The 16,704-nt window shown below is 42.5% G+C and overlaps 1 protein-coding gene across 3 annotated transcripts in view; it reads left to right on the forward strand.

The window, feature by feature from the left end:
- KDM3B (lysine demethylase 3B) overlaps positions 1 to 16,704 on the forward strand; it is a 59,047-nt gene that overhangs the window by 20,396 nt on the left and 21,947 nt on the right. For 2 of the 3 annotated variants that reach the window (XM_067731874.1, XM_067731876.1), the window contains exons 5-10: positions 38 to 162; positions 2,258 to 2,332; positions 5,035 to 5,634; positions 9,227 to 10,463; positions 11,572 to 11,773; positions 16,062 to 16,276. In XM_067731874.1, coding sequence (XP_067587975.1) covers positions 38 to 162; positions 2,258 to 2,332; positions 5,035 to 5,634; positions 9,227 to 10,463; positions 11,572 to 11,773; positions 16,062 to 16,276 — 2,454 coding nt within the window. The remainder of the gene's footprint in view (positions 1 to 37; positions 163 to 2,257; positions 2,333 to 5,034; positions 5,635 to 9,226; positions 10,464 to 11,571; positions 11,774 to 16,061; positions 16,277 to 16,704) is intronic. The other variant, XM_067731875.1, reaches the window with a different exon arrangement.

Raw genomic sequence — 16,704 nt, forward strand, 5'->3', positions numbered from 1 at the left:
GCCAAAAATACTCAATACTGACTAATCTCTCCTTTAGGTCCCTACAGTGTTCAAGGTCACAGGGTCAAAGTATACCAGCCAGAGGGAGAAGAAAGTTGGCTCTGTGGTGTTGTAAGCCATCAAGACTCCATCACCCGTCTTATGGAGGTGTCTGTAACTGAGGTAAGGCTCTGTGTTATTTTGTCTGAGGTCCATCCATCCCCTTACCCAGGGTGGTGTAGGAAAAGGGAGCACTTCATTACATGTAAGAAGACTTGGGTTCCATCTCTGGCTTTGTCACTGTTTTTTTTTTTTTAATTTATTTTTGGCTGCGTTGGGTCTTCGTTGCTGCGCATGGGCTTTCTCTAGTTGCAGTGAGCGGGGGCTACTCTTCGTTGCCGTATGTGAGCTTCTCATTGCCATGGCTTCTCTCGTTGCGGGGCACGGGCTGTAGGCGTGCAGGCTTCAGTAGTCGTGGCACTCAGGCTCAGTAGTTGTGGATCGCGGGATCTAGAGCGCAGACTCAGTAGCTGTGGCACACGGGCTTACTGGCTCTGTGGCACGTGGGATCTTCCCGGACCAGGGATCGAACGTGTGTCCCCTGCATTGGCAGGCGGATTCTTAACCACTGTGCCACCAGGGAAGTCCCCCCTGGTTTTATCACTTATTGATTCTATCACCTTGAGAAAGACTGTTCAACTTTCTTAACCTCAGTGTTCTCATTTGTAAATTAGAGTTAATTAGGTAACCACCCCCTGACCTCACAGCATATGTTTTGGGAACTAAGATAATGTATTTGAGAGTGCTTTGAATTCTATGAAAGGGTATACAAATGTGAAGTGGTATTATCATTATTTTATCGTATTCAGAAGGTTTAGTATTTAAAAATCTAATCAGTTAGCATTTGCTTCTATAATACTTATGCCACTCCCCCGTAGATACTGAAAAATGAATTGTTTCTAAAGCAATAAATAGAAAAAAACATAGCATCTAGAGCTACCTGGAGAACTGTCTCTCAAAACAACAAGAATATTTGGGGACTTCCCTGATGGTGCAGTGGTTAAGACTGCTTCCACTGCAGGGGGTGCAGGTTTGATCCCCGGTTGGGGAACTGAGATCCCACGTGCTGTACAGTGCAGCCAAAAACAAAAACAATAGCAGAGTATTTTGAGGCAAACACGTATGTATTTATGATATCTTTGAATTGGTTTCAGACTTGCCCTCAGCAGTCACATGTAATGTAAACATAAATGATTTTAGTTATTTCTTTATTGAATTTTATTTATTAAATTATTCAATCCTCATTTACAAATTTCAAATGATACACATATATATAAAATAGATATTGAAAGCCATCCCTTCCCCTAGGCAAATGTTACTCCCCACAGTGGTAATCACCATTAACAGTTTGGTGTATATTCCATATGCTTCCAAATATCTTGTGTGTGTGTGTGTGTATGATATTTATATATTGTCCATTTAGGAGATAGCTATATAAATCATACTTTTTTAACAAATGGGATCATATGATACATATAGTTCTTTGATTTACCTTTTTTACTTAATTTTAGATTGTCAGCATCTTTGTGTGTAAATATATATAGAAATCTATCAATACTTCGTCCTTTTAAAATAGATGCATACTTTTCACTGAATGGATGTATCATAACTAATTTAATTTAAAATTGATGGACGTTTAAATAATTTGTATTATTTTCACTAATACGAATAATGCTGCAGTGAATATCCTTGGGCATATATCATTGTATACTGTTTCACATTATTTATTGGAACAAATTCCTAAGTGTGTAATTGCTAGGTCAAAGAATATGCACATTAAATCTGACGATGTCTGTCAAATTGGCCCCTCCCAAAACCTTTTGTTTTTTAATAGTAGAGTGGTGCTTTTAATGATTACTGGTTCTGAAGGTTTTTTGTTTTTTTAATTTCAGAATAGGAAGGTTTTAGAGATGCAGAATTTGAAATTCATATCCCTAAAAGGGACACTTGGGCATTGAATGAAATTTTTTCATTCATTCGTTTAACAAATATTTGAGTGATTACCATATTCTAGACCTTGTTTCAGATGTTGTTATTCTGGCAGTGAATGAAATAGTAGAGATCCCTGTTCATGGAGCTTTCATTCTAGCAGGGGAGTAGAAACAAATAGAGATAATTACATAGATTAGAAAAATACATAATTATGTCTTTGGTGGACAAGGCATTAAATCTTTTTCTTCCTTTTTTCATATTTTCTTCTATCCCGCTCCTACTGTAGAGTGGTGAGATCAAGTCCGTAGATCCCAGACTGATCCATGTGATGCTGGTGGATAATTCAGCGCCTCAGAGCGAGGTACAGTAATGAACTGAGTCTCTGAGCAGACTCATGAGCTTGCGTTATCTTGTTACATAGACTTCCTTATGTGTGTGTTATCCACGGATACCCTTTGGGTTTCATCTCTGACCACTGTACATTTCTTGCTCTCTCCACGGTCTTGTCCAGTTGAGGGAGGATAATCTCAAGAAAGAGACCTAGTCTGAGCAAACCCTTTTCATCATGGCTATGTTGCCTAGCTGTTTTAAAATCCATGGCCTATTTTTTTCTTACATTTTTTCAGGACAGATATATTTGAAAGATACAGTAGACAAAGCTGTAATAAGCAGTAGAAATATTCATGACCTACCCAGTAATAAGAAATGGAGGAGAAGCTACATCCTCTTTTTCTTTCCATTAGGTGGTAGTGAGCTCCAAGGAAATCTGAAATTCCATATCCCAAGAAGAGTCAAATCAAACTGGTGTGTAGTTCAGTGCTCAGCACACAGTGGATTACTCCATAATTACTGTGAATCAGGCCAACTCTTGGTTCATTGAGAATTAACATAACCCATAAAAAGATACATTATATATCAGTGCCTGAACCAATCAAGGAATCCTGTATGAGTTTCCTTCAGTAGGACATTGACTTGGACAGCCTTCTGTCCATATATTCCTCATAGTCTTTTAGCACCTGCGTAGTATTGCTCTCTTGGCTACTCCTGCTGAGTATACAGTTCTTCCTCATCTTTATCCAGTCATTTTTGGCTTGATAAAACAAGATTAGGGTAGGAAAAGAAGAATCAGGGTTACATTTAATAGTTCTTTACTACATATTATATTATTACAAATAGGATAAGTCTCTTGACTGTGTTTACGTGGCTGAAAAACACTTGTTATTTTGATGCCATATTGGGTCCCTCTTTTATTTCCTTCTTTATTTCATTCATTCTTTAAGCACCTATTATATGTCAGGTACTGTTTAGCTGCCCAGGTATAGCTAGAGAGTACTGGTCTCAGTGTCCTAGTCTTTCTACTCACATGTGAGTAGCTCACTGTAAGTAGGGCATACATGTAAATTGTTGATCGGGGAGATTGCTCTGAGCCAGGCTCTGTAAGTTGGCCAAATGAGTTAAAGGTGAGATCTGTGGTTTTCAGCAACAGATGTTGATTCTTCCCTTCTCAGCTTTGCCATGATGTGACTATCTTCTTAGCTAGCAAAGTACAATTATTGACAGTTCTGCCAAGTTTTGCAGTAACCCTTCTTAAGATCCATGGTTACCTCATCTCCTTAAAAGAGTGAGCAAGAAAGAAAGGAGAGATTTCACTGATTGTACTTCCGTACTTCACAGCACTGAAAACTGGGTGATGATGGAGGTTGAAGAAAGGGTAAAAAGGTTTTAAAAGGATCACATGAAAGCAATTCTTTTTTTTTTTTTTTGAAAGCAATTCTTAACAAACAGAAACAGTTCTTGAACGAAAGATTTAGAAACTTAGATTAATATTACCAAAGGCATGGGAGAAACAAATAAATCTTGAGCTTTGTTTAAGGTTTGTAGAAGGAAATTAAGGGAGAAAAGACAGAAATGAAGGCAGCAAAAAAAAAAGAAGAAAAAAGAAAACTAGAACTGGCAAGAAGAAATGTAAAATTTGAAAAAATTTCAGTTATAACAGCTATAATAATGATTACAGCAAAGATAGATCTGCACAAAGAATCTATAAGTATTTAAGGGCAGTAAGACTAGAGTAATCAAGTTGGTAAATAATAATGGCCAAATAACTATGTCTCTAGCTTATTGCCACCCCAACGTGTTATCTGAATAAAACTGTCTGAAAGTTAGCTAAATGAAGCTAAAATGAAAACTTGCTTCATGATGGGATACCAATCTAAGACTGTTCCAGATATAAGTTGCTTGAGAGAATGTTAGCTCTGTCCCAAGCCCCTGTCCTCTTGTCCTTCTCAGGGAAAGAGTTTTTATTCAGAGATAGGAATTGCCCCCTTTTAATTCTGTGTCTTTTAAAGTTGTCTGACCTCTCAAATAAGGCACAAATAAGATTTCATGTGATAGGCTAAAATTACTGGAAGAGCTAAGAGATTTGGTTGTTTGGTTATGGTAGCCTGCCTTTTTAGCTTTTCCCTGTCTAATGCTTTGAAATAAGCTCTGGAGATTGTTTGTGTCTTTATAGTGTCCATAAGAGCAATTCAGACTTGTTTCTGTTGGGCTCACTTTTGCTCTGGTCACAGACTCATGGTTTTCCTATTGTTAAGTTGTCACCAGTTTTTAATGACTTCTGGATAGAAGAGATTTTATTTTTCAATAGTTGAAATGCCAGTTTCTGTCAAACAAGGAGATAAATATAAAAGTAAAGCAGATTTTGTTTTTCATCAAGAGGCAAATAAGTTCCCAGCCTAGCAGTCTATTTTGTAAAAGAAATTCCACAAATTTTTAAAATCCTAAAAAAAGTCCAGTTGAGGAAGTAGTGGATTTTATTTAAGGGAAGGTTTGCCAAGTGAGTTAACTTCTTAGTAACCATTATCTTGAATATGTGTGCATAAATTGAATCACAGGAAGATTGGAGCTTTTTAACAAAAGGGGATGTCTTAGAGCTGGCATTGGAATTTGGCAATCTGTACCTGCTTTGATTGTCTGCTTCTAGAGATGGGAAAGAGCTAATGGTTTATGGTTTTCACAGGATGGAAAGTCCCTTGTAATAAATCTTTTTTGAATTTTGTTTTGTAGGGGGGTACGTTAAAAGCAGTAAAATCTTCCAAAGGAAAGAAGAAGAGAGAGAGCATAGAGGGGAAAGATGGCCGGAGGAGGAAAAGTGCTTCGGACTCTGGGTGTGACCCTGCATCAAAGAAATTAAAAGGAGACAGGGGTGAAGTAGACAGTAATGGGAGCGATGGAGGTGAGGCAAGCCGAGGGCCCTGGAAAGGAGGGAATGCCAGTGGAGAGCCAGGGCTGGATCAGAGAGCCAAGCAGCCACCGACTACATTTGTCCCCCAGATTAACCGCAACATTCGCTTTGCCACTTACACCAAAGAAAACGGCAGGACTCTGGTGGTGCAGGATGAGCCCATAGGTGGGGACACACCTGTACCTTTCATTCCATATTCTACAGCCACAGGTCAGACACCTTTGGCCCCAGAGGTGGGTGGAGCCGAAAATAAAGAGGCAGGAAAAATACTGGAACAAGTTGGCCAGGGTATGGTGGCTTCAGCAGCTGTGGTCACTACCGCCAGCTCCACCCCAACCACGGTGAGGATCTCAGACACTGGCCTTGCAGCAGGGACTGGGCCGGAAAAACAGAAAGGCAGCTGGTCGCAGGCCCCAGGAGAGGTGAGTTGTTTCAGGGGCAGATTTGCAAGATTTGGGTTCACTCTTTCACCCTACTTTGTTCTTAACACATTAAAAAAGCATCTCAAATGCCACAGGGAAGGAGTATTTCTGAGATGTGCTTAAATTGTATTCTGTGGATAGTCCTTTACTGCTCGTTGGGCAAATGCATATATCTTTAAAACTTTATCAGCTCTTAAAAGTCACCTGAACAATTGGGCTGATCAAAAACTGATTATACAGCCCAATTTAATGAGTTGTTAAAATAGATCTAATGGGGAATCTTTTTAATTCAGTTATCTATTTAGTTCATGTAGTGGTTGAGCCTCAACCAGGCCTATGAGAGGCAAGGTTAATGAATTATAGTGTTGGCAACAGTGAACACTGTAATTAAGGCTGTGTGAAAGCTACTATTACCCAAACCCCTGTTTTCAGTTCATCATTTTATATATTTTCCTTTGAGACTGGGCTGCTTTCTTTGATTTCATATGACCATGGAAGGTTGGTTTTTTCTTCCCCCTAAGTTAATCTTTTAAGTCTTACCTGGAAATTTTGATGGAATTATTTCATCATTTCATATATTTTCCTTTGAGGCTGGGCTGCTTTCTTTGATTTGATATGACCATGGAAGGTTGGGTGTTTTTTCCCCTAAATTAATCTTGTAAGCCTTACCTGGAAATTTTGATGGAATTAATCACAGTAGTATCTAGTTTACTATGTTCTTTATCTTACATGCATGTATTGTTGCTGAAAAGGAACTTTTGTTAAATACAAGTTAACATCAAGTTGGCTCCCCAGTCAAATTTGAAAGAGTGTCAAAATCAGTTATAGTCTTTTGGTTCTTATTTTGGTCACCAAAGTATGATTTATGATGCTAGTCATATTTTTTTCAAACTGGCTGTTAATTCAAGCTGGAATATGAAATACAAATAAAATACTAATTTTTTTAAAAATTATGTATGGGAAACTACTGTGTGCTAAGTACTGTATATTATAAACAAAGAATTGAAATCCTGCTTGACGGAGCTCACATCCTAAAATGGAATCATTTTATAACAGTGTATAACAGTGCCATATAAAACATGGCATATACATTTCATCTGACTTCTCCCCCTCCCTAGCAAATGCAGTTTGTTAATCTCTAGTGTGCAGGGTTGGGGAGGGAGGTGAAGTGCCCAGGCAGAAGAGAAGGCCTGTAAATGCAAATTTCGCACTCTTCATGTTTTGTTCTCTGTTAGTTTGCCAGCATTCCAGCATTACCAGATCCCCAACTAGCTAGTTGATTAAAATCAAATCCATGTCAAAGGCAGAGTAGATGTAAATGAGGATTACAAAATAGACCAAATACTACACTCTGCAAGAAGAGATCCACTGAATGCTGTTGTTCTTGGAGTGGCAAAGCTGAATAAATGAAATGTGGATCAAAGGGCATTTTCCAAACAGGTTTGAGAAATTTCTGTGACTGTATCTGTAACTTTGCTAATGTGTTAGCCTAGGTATTCTCTTGGAATATGATTTAAAAGTACAGAAATGGGTATTTCCATCATGAAATAGGGACACAGCCCTCCAGGAAACTTCTTTCCCTAAAACGTGTGTTAAAATCAGTTTGTCATCACTTTCTTATAAGAAGAGGATTTGAAATTTAATCATTTGAAGAAAATGAAAGACCATCCAAATTATTTTTCATTCATGTGTGTATTTATTTTTAAAGAGTAACTTTAGTAGTGAAACCTGAGATCCTTATGCTTATTCCTTGCAGTCATGCAGGTGTCAAGGCTCCTGGCCAAATTCTCGCAGTGAAACAACAGCATAGCATCAGTGCTGTGTCTGTCTATTCTCTTTATTTGGAGGAGTTTAAGTCTGGTTGCCGGTTAGTGGGAAGGAAAAGAAGAATGAACTAAGTTTTTGACTGTTAAATGCACTGAAGCAGTCTCTGTAGCAGATGTCAGCTGGAGGCAAGCCACAGGTGGTCTGCCTGGTTCTCATGCCTCTTTGCCACCCCAAAGAAAGTCCTAATGTAGACTCCTCTTGCGTATTTAAAGGAAACCTTAAATATATTGAAACTCCCCCCACCTTTTTTATAAATTTATTTATTTTATTTTATTTTTGGCTGTGTTGGGTCTTCGTTGCTGCTCTCTGGCTTTCTTTAGTTGTGGTGAGCAGGGGCTACTCTTTGTTGCGGTGCATGGGCTTCTCATGGCGGTGGCTTCTCTTGTTGCGGATCACGGGCTCTAGGCACGCAGGCTCAGTAGTTGTGGCGCGCAGACTCAGTAGTTGTGGCACACAGGCTTAGTTGCTCTGCGGCATGTGGGATCTTCCTGGACCAGGACTCGAACCCGTGTCCCCTGCATTTGCAGGCGGATTCTTAACCACTGCGCCACCAGGGAAGCCCCCCGCCTTTTTTTAACAACACCCTTTCATTTATCTGGCATAAATTTTTTTAAATTATGGTAAAGTAACACATAACATAAAATTTACCACTCACACCATTTGAAGTATACAGTACTGTGGCATTATACATTCACAGTGTTATGCAACCATCACCACTATCTAGTTAAAGAAATTTTCTTCTCCCCAAAAAGAAACTCCATATCCATTAAGCAGTCATGGAATAATTTTTATTTCCAAGTATTACATAAGTGCTCATACCTACCTGTGGATATTTCTCTGTATTACGCACATATGTGGGTGTGTAATATACCATATGAAAGTGATTCTAACCCTTCTTTATGTATACATCCTTCTTTATTCAAATGCAGAAGTTAGCATTTTTAAGGTATCAAAAAAAAGAAAGTGTTTTTTCATTTTCCAATTTGTTATGCTGAATGCTTTTATTTGGTGGGTGTATCAGTGTCTACAGTTTTCCACTTTGGAGACTTGTTAGATCCTAATGATAACAGAAGGGTTCAGTAACTGGTGTGCCTTCTTTAATTTAGCACCTTTAGGTCTAACTTTAATTGAAACAGATACTTCAACTTTTAGGTTGACTTGGACCCATAAATAAAAATAAATGGCCAAATTCCAAAAGGGTCCATCTTGGTGAGTTTCAGACTAATAAAGAAAATACTTTTCCTTAGTGTACAGTGGGCTTGTCATAGGGCTGAAGTCGCTTTTGTAAGATGGGCAATTTGCAATGGCTTAAATAAACTGAAACTTTAACCATAGCCCCTAAGGTCTTTGAGATAGATGAATATTACAGGGTCACTAGTAATATTTCACTATATTTCAGAGTAAAAGCTGATGTCCATTGGGGAGCCCTTTTCTTCAGTTCCTGGTGGAGTCTTCATTTCTAAATAGATACTTAGAAGCCTACACAGCCTCCAAGTGCTCTGACAACCAGTTGGCTAACAACCAAGGGAATGGCAGGATATCATTCATCCTGCCATCTCTAGCTTACCTTGCTAAAGATCCCCCTGTGCTGTCTGTGGCAGTTTTCTTCCCTGGTGAAATATAGGTATAAGAACAGTTTTCCTGGAATTGTAGGAGAGAAAAGTTGATTGACCCACAGGAAATGTTGGCCTAGGTCCAAGAAGATATCTTAAGGTTGTCAAGAGAAGCCAGCATCACTAACTCAGGCTATCTTCTCTCTTTTCAGAATTCAAGAAATTCTGTTCTGGCCTCTTCTGGATTTGGAGCATCTCTCCCGAGTTCATCACAAGCTTTGACTTTTGGAAGTGGAAGGAGCCAGTCCAATGGGGTTCTAGCTACAGAGAACAAACCTTTGGGCTTCTCTTTTGGCTGTAGCTCTGCACCAGAGTCTCAGAAAGACTCTGATCTCTCCAAAAACTTGTTTTTTCAATGCATGTCCCAAACTTTACCCACCAGTAACTACTTCACTACTGTTTCAGAGAGTTTGGCTGATGATTCCTCCAGTCGAGACTCATTCAAACAAAGCCTTGAGAGCCTATGTAAAGGAAGATCCGCTCTTGGAGCAGACACTAAATCAGGCTCTAAGGCTGGAAGCTCTGTGGATCGGAAAGTGCCTGCAGAGTCCATGCCCACCCTCACGCCAGCCTTCCCACGGAGCCTCCTAAATGCCCGCACCCCAGACAGTCATGAAAATCTATTTTTACAGCCCCCTAAACTGTCCCGAGAAGAGCCTCCTAACCCTTTCTTGGCATTTGTGGAGAAAGTTGAACATAGCCCTTTCAGCAGCTTTGCATCTCAGGCATCAGGTAGCTCTTCCTCTGCTACCACTGTCACCTCCAAGGCAGCACCCAGCTGGCCCGAGTCTCACTCCTCTACAGATTCAGCATCTTTAGCAAAGAAGAAAACCCTTTTCATCACAACTGACTCCTCCAAACTGGTGTCTGGTGTTCTGGGCTCAGCTCTTACCACTGGGGGGCCAAGCCTCTCTGCCATGGGGAATGGCCGGTCCAGTTCACCCACCAGCAGCCTCACCCAGCCCATTGAGATGCCTACTCTATCCTCTAGCCCCACAGAGGAGAGACCAACTGTGGGGCCTGGGCAGCAGGACAATCCTCTCCTTAAAACCTTTAGTAACGTCTTTGGCAGACACTCAGGCAGCTTTCTGTCCTCCCCAGCAGATTTTTCACAGGAGAACAAAGCTCCTTTTGAAGCTGTGAAAAGGTTCTCACTGGATGAGCGAAGCTTGGCTTGCAGACAAGACTCGGACTCCAGTACCAATAGCGACCTGTCAGATTTGAGCGACTCTGAGGAGCAGCTGCAAGCCAAGACCGGCCTAAAGGGGATTCCGGAGCACCTGATGGGGAAGCTGGGCCCCAATGGGGAGCGCAGTGCTGAGCTGCTGCTGGGAAAAGGCAAAGGGAAGCAGGCCCCCAAAGGCCGGCCTCGGACTGCCCCCTTGAAAGGTGATCCTGCTGGGCTTATACGTGGGCTTGGCTCTGGCACTAGCTTTAAATGCTTGTTGTGCTCTTGGGCAGCAGAGGCCCTCTCTTTGATGGAAAGTTCTATAATCTCATAGAATTACATAGTCAAAAGGGCACAGTAGGGGCCCCTCATCAGACCTTCTGGTTCAGGGCAGGATTGATCTATACCAGTACTGTAAGAGGGGTATGTGTCCTGTGTAATGATAATCCCAAAAAGTCTTGATAGTCTGTTATTTTCGGTCAGGAACTCTTGTGTATTTCTCTTGCCTTTGGCCCTTCCTCTTTTATTTACTTAGGCGAGTTACTCAGTACTAGTCTTCATTCTCACATCGCAGCCTTTTTTTTTTTTTTTGTGGTATGTGGGCCTCTCCCCGTTGTGGCCTCTCCCGTTGCGGACCACGGGCTCCGGACACGCAGGCTCAGCGGCCCATGGCTCACGGGCCCAGCCGCTCCACGGCATGTGGGATCTTCCCGGACCAGGGCACGAACCCGTGTCCCCTGCATCGGCAGGCGGACTCTCAACCACTGCGCCACCAGGGAAGCCCTACATCGCAGCCTTTAGTAGAGTTGATGAAGCAAAGCGAAGCACTCCTCAGTTTGCTCCTCTCTGTCACATATATATGGTTTTAACACCTCTTCCAAAAGCCATTAACTCCTATGGAGTGAGGTTATGGTCCAAAATTGTATAAGGGCAAGTGTCTAAGAGAAAGTCTGATGGTAAAAGTCGCCATTCTTGTTAGGATTTGGTATCCCATGGGAACCCCAAGAGTTCTTGATTAGTAGAACAGTCATATCCTGAGGGACTAGTGGCAAGAGGCTTCTGCTGTCTTGAGTTTTCCTCACCCATGCTCAGAGTTGTTTTGTTGTCATGGGGTACTTCCCACAAACTCTCCATGGTCTTTAACTCCTAGTTGAAGCCTTTGTTCCCTGTGCTCCTTTTCTGTCAAGGATAGACCTGATGGGCTCATGCCCATTCAGTGCAAGGAGGAGTGACTCAGGTCAGGACAAGTGACTGTTCCCAGGAGGATTATGTTATTGAATCTCATTTAAACCTTTCATGACCAACCATTTCTCCCCCTTCTTGCCACAGTTGGCCAGTCAGTGCTGAAAGATGTGAGCAAAGTGAAGAAGCTGAAGCAGTCCGGAGAGCCCTTCCTGCAGGATGGGTCGTGCATCAATGTAGCCCCTCATCTGCACAAGTGTCGTGAGTGCCGCCTGGAGCGGTATCGGAAGTTTAAGGAACAAGAGCAAGATGATTCCACTGTGGCTTGCCGCTTCTTTCACTTCCGGAGGTACCCAGACTCCTCTCTTCATCTCCTTCCCAGTTTCGTTAGTGACACTTAACTTCCACTCTTTCTCTGAATCGGTAAACATATCTCACCATCTTTTTACTGTTTTCCTAAATTGCATTGCTCTTAGAGTCTGTGCTAAGGTTCTGCCATCCCATTAGTGGCCACTTAGTTGTTTGGATTGTGAAATGATATGTGACTTTGTCCTTAGAGAACTGAAATTGAACAATCTTACCTGCTGCCCCCTGAGCTGTGTTGAGTTATTCCTAACTTGGGTTGCATTTGAAACCAGTGGTGTGAGCAGAAGGATGCCATTTTGTGTCATAGATCTGCCTGACCACTTATTCCTCTTTAGTGCTAGAGTAACTTGAGTCCGCTACGGAGAAGGGGAAGTAAGATTAGGAGATAATGTAAAATAGAGATAACTGTTGAAATCCTAGGAATATCCCTTGCTTTTACCAAACAACAGCTATTTAGTCACATTTCTTCTGCTTGATAAACTTAGAAGAGGAATTTCTTCTAAGCAATCATTCAAGTGTCCTTAGTTTTTTAAATAAAGAAATCCAGGTGGTTTATCCATGTGGCATGGATTCACTTATTCAGCAAATATTTATTGAGCACTTAATGTGTGCCAGCCATTGTTGTGGGCATTGAGGATTAAACAGTACATAAAACCATCAAATTCCTGCCCTCAGGAGGCTTGTTGGGGATGCAGAGAGTAAATAAGAAAAAAAAAAGGTTAAATATATAGTATGTCAGTCTGTAATAACTGTGAGGAAGAAAAAGGAGGGAAAGAGGATTGAAGTGTGGGGAGGCTAGAGAGTCTACAGTTTATTTATTTATTTTTATATCTTTTTTTTTTTTGCGGTACGCGGGCCTCTCACTCTTGTGGCCCTCTCCCGTTGCAGACCACAGGCTCCGGACATGCCAGGCTCAGCGGCCATGGCTCATGGGCCCAGCCGCTCCACGGCATGTGCAATCTTCCCGGACCGGGGCACGAACCCATGTCCCCTGCATCGGCAGGCGGACTCTCAACCACTGCGCCACCAGGGAAGCCCTATTTTTATATCTTTATTGGAGGAAGCTACAGTTAAATAGAATGGCTTGATGGGGAATTCCCTGGTGGTCCAGTGGTTAGGACTCCTCGCTTCCACTGCAGGGAGCACAGGTTCGATCCCTGGTTGGGGAACTAAGATCCCACATGCCATGTGGCAAGGCCAAAAAAAAAAAAGGATAACTTGAGAAAGTGAGTTTTGAGTAAAGACCTGAAGGAGGTGAGGGGAGTGAGCCACGCATTTTTCTGGGAGACGAGTATTCGAGATAGAGGGCACAGCAACAGCAACTGTCTTGAGGCTGGAATATTTCTAATGTGTTCATGGAGCTAGGGTGGGTAAAAGAGAGTAAGCAAGGGGGGGGAAAAGAGTGAAGTCAAAGAGTTAATGATAGATCCAGATTGTAAAGGGCTACTCTTAAGGGCCGTGGCTTTTATGCTGAAGAAGCAGTTGTTGGAGATTTTGAGCTGATGAGTAACACTGATGAATGTTTTAAAGGATCACTGTGACTACCTTCTTGAGAGTAGATTATATTGAGGCAAAAACAGGGAGAAATTAGGAGAATATTGGAATTACCCAGGTGAGAAATGATGGTGGCTTAGTGTAGGGAGGTATTAATAGAGGTGATGAGAAGTGGTTAAATTAAGGATATATTTTGAAGGTAGAGCCACATGATTTTCTGATGGATTGCATGTGGGTTATGAAAGAAGAGTCAAAGATGATTTTATGGCTTCTGGCCTGAAAACTGGAAGAATGGAATTGCCATTTACTGGTAAGGTGATTTCTTAGGGAAAAGTGGGTTTGAGGAGGAAAATGGGGAGTTTTAATTAGTTGATTTATTTTTATTTTTTTATTTTGGGTTGTGTTGGGTCTTTGTTGCGGTGTGCGGGCTTCTCATTGTGGTGGCTTCTCTTGTTGTGGAGCACGGGCTCTAGGTGCATGGGCTTCAGTAGTTGCAGCACGTGGCTTCAGTAGTTGTGGTGCGTGGGCTCAGTAGTTGTGTCTCACGGGCTTAGTTGTTCCGCGGTATGTGGGGTCTGCCTGGACCAGGGATCAAACCGATGTCCCCTGTATTGGCAGGAGGATTCTTAACCACTGCGCCACCAAGGAAGTGCAGAAGTTTTAATTTAGATATGTTAAATTAGAGATTCCTATTAGATTTCCAAGTAGAGATGTTGAAAGGGCAGCTGGGGAATTCCCTGGTGGTCCCATGGTTAGGACTCTGCCTTCTCATTACCAAGGGCCCGGATTCAATCCCTGGTCAAGGAATTAAGATCCCACAGCTGCATGGTGCACCCAAAAAGAAAAAAAAAGAAGAAAGAAAGAGCAGCTGGATATACAACTCCAGAGTTGAGGGAAGAAGTCCAAGCTGGAGATAAAAACGTGGATGTTACTGGGTATTTAAAGCTGTGAGTCTAACTGAGATCACTTAAGGAGTCAAAGTCTAGGCAGAGAAGAGAAGTAGTCCAAGGACTGAGTTCTGAAGCTCTCCAGCATTTAGAGATGGGAAAGATGAAGAGGAACTAGTAAAGGAGGCTGAGAAAGAACAGCCAGTGAGGTATCCTGGCAGACAACTGAAGAAAGTATTTCCAGGAAGGAATTATGAACTCCGGCAAATGTTGGTGATAGGGTGGGGTCAGTTAAGGACTGAAAATGACCATTGGATTTAACAAGGGGGAATGACCTTGTCAAAAACAGTTTTGGGGGCTTCCCTGGTGGCGCAGTGGTTGAGAGTCCGCCTGCCGATGCAGGGGACACGGGTTCGTGCCCCGGTCCGGGAAGATCCCACATGCCACGGAGCGGCTGGGCCCGTGAGCCATGGCTGCTGAGCCTGCGCGTCCGGATCCTGTGCTCTGCAATGGGAGAGGCCACAACAGTGAGAGGCCCGCGTACCACACACACAAAAAAAAACAGTTTTGGGGCTTCCCTGGTGGTCCAGTGGTTAAGACTCCACACTTCCACTGCATGGGGCGCCGGTTCGATCCCTGATCAGGGAACTAAAATCCCACATGCTGCGTGGCATGGCAAAAAAAACAATACCAATTTTGGTAGATTGGTAGGAGAAAGCCTGAATGACGTGGATTAAGAGAAAATAAAAGGAAAAGGAGCTGGTGACTGTCAGTATAGACAACTCTTTTTTTTTTTTTTTTTTTTTTTTTTTTGCTTGCGGTACGCAGGCCTCTCACTGTTGTGGCCTCTCCCACCCTAGCCCTAGACAACTCTTTTAAGAAACTGCTCCTGGGCTTCCCTGGTGGCGCTGTGGTTGAGAGTCCGCCTGCCGATGCAGGGGACACGGGTTCGTGCCCTGGTCCGGGAAGATCCCACATGCCGCGGAGCGGCTGGGCCTGTGAGCCATGGCCGCTGAGCCTGCGCGTCCGGAGCCTGTGCTCCGCAACGGGAGAGGCCACAGCAGTGAGAGGCCCGCGTACCGCAAAAAAAAAGGAAACTGCTCTTACAAACATAAATGGAGGAGGTGGGTGTGGGATCAAGGGGATTTTTGAGATAGCATGTTCAAATACTGACAAGAGTGATTCAGTAGAGAGGAAGATAGGTGATGTGGAAGAGAGAATTAGTGGAGGGATGCCTATGCAAGAGGATAGGATGTAGAACATAGGTGGAGAGGTTGGTCTTCACTGGTACCTAGTTCATCCATAGTAGCAGAAGATGAAATGGAGTACATGGGGCCAGTGACAAGAACGTGTGGTAGCGTGGTGGTGGGAGCTTGTGGGAATTCTCTTCTGGCTCCTTGCGGAATTTTTTCAGTGAAATACTTAGCAAGGTCCTTGTGGGGAAAGTAATACCGGAGGTTTAAAAAGAAAGGAGAAGATATTAAATAGGCATCTAGGAGAGGGAGCCCGCTAGGAAACTGTATTGTGGCTGCCAGGCAATATTAAGGGTTCACGTGAGTAGACATGAATTTCAAGTGTGACAGTGAGCATAGCTCCGTATTTTTCTCTGGTCAGATTCAGTGCTGTGGGTGCTGGTGTGGAACAGGTGGTTGGAGAAACTGGTGGACATTTCTGGGGACAGCTTTTTAAAGAACCCAGACCTACTAGGTGTGAACAAGCCTTCCTATTAGTGCACACTGTGTTGGTCTAATACAGTGAAATTTCTGAACTCAGTCTGATTCCTGTTATGTGTCATTTAATGTCTTTTAGGTCCTAGGATTTTAAGTGTGTGTTGGTTTGCATGGTTGCTGCTATTTACTATGTATTTGACTGTGTACCTTCCTGTCTCAGGTTGATCTTCACTCGAAAGGGGGTACTCCGAGTGGAGGGGTTTCTGAGTCCCCAGCAAAGTGACCCTGATGCCATGAACCTGTGGATTCCCTCTTCCTCCCTAGCAGAAGGAATAGACCTAGAAACCTCAAAATACATTCTTGCCAACGTTGGAGACCAGTTCTGCCAGCTTGTGATGTCTGAGAAGGAGGCCATGATGATGGTGGAGCCACACCGTAAGGCACCCTCTTGCTTGTCTTCCAGTCAGTTCTAGTTGGAAACTCATTTTCTTTTGCTTAAAGGGAGGTGTGGAAGGAGTGGCAGGTGGCATTTTCTATGGATGAATTAAGGCCGATAAAACTTCTCTTTGTAGTAAACTAAATAGCTGAAGCCACACCTGTATCCAACAGTCCTCATTCTTTTAGTCTTTGGCAGTTAACAAACTAAAAATTCCTTCCCTGTTTGTCTTTCATTGTTGTAGCACAGTTGTCATAATTTGCATTTTGATCCCTGTTTGGGTTTGATTCACGCCGAATATTTTCAGTTTGCTTTGAACTAATTTGTGTTAGTGATACTTGATGGTTTGTGAATAGATGAAGTGCTACTGGTTGTTGTGTTTCATACCTAGAACCCACATTTTTCAGACATTTATGATATTTCCATG

This window comes from Pseudorca crassidens, chromosome 3, assembly GCF_039906515.1.
Source record: "Pseudorca crassidens isolate mPseCra1 chromosome 3, mPseCra1.hap1, whole genome shotgun sequence".
Lineage (NCBI taxonomy): Eukaryota > Metazoa > Chordata > Mammalia > Artiodactyla > Delphinidae > Pseudorca > Pseudorca crassidens.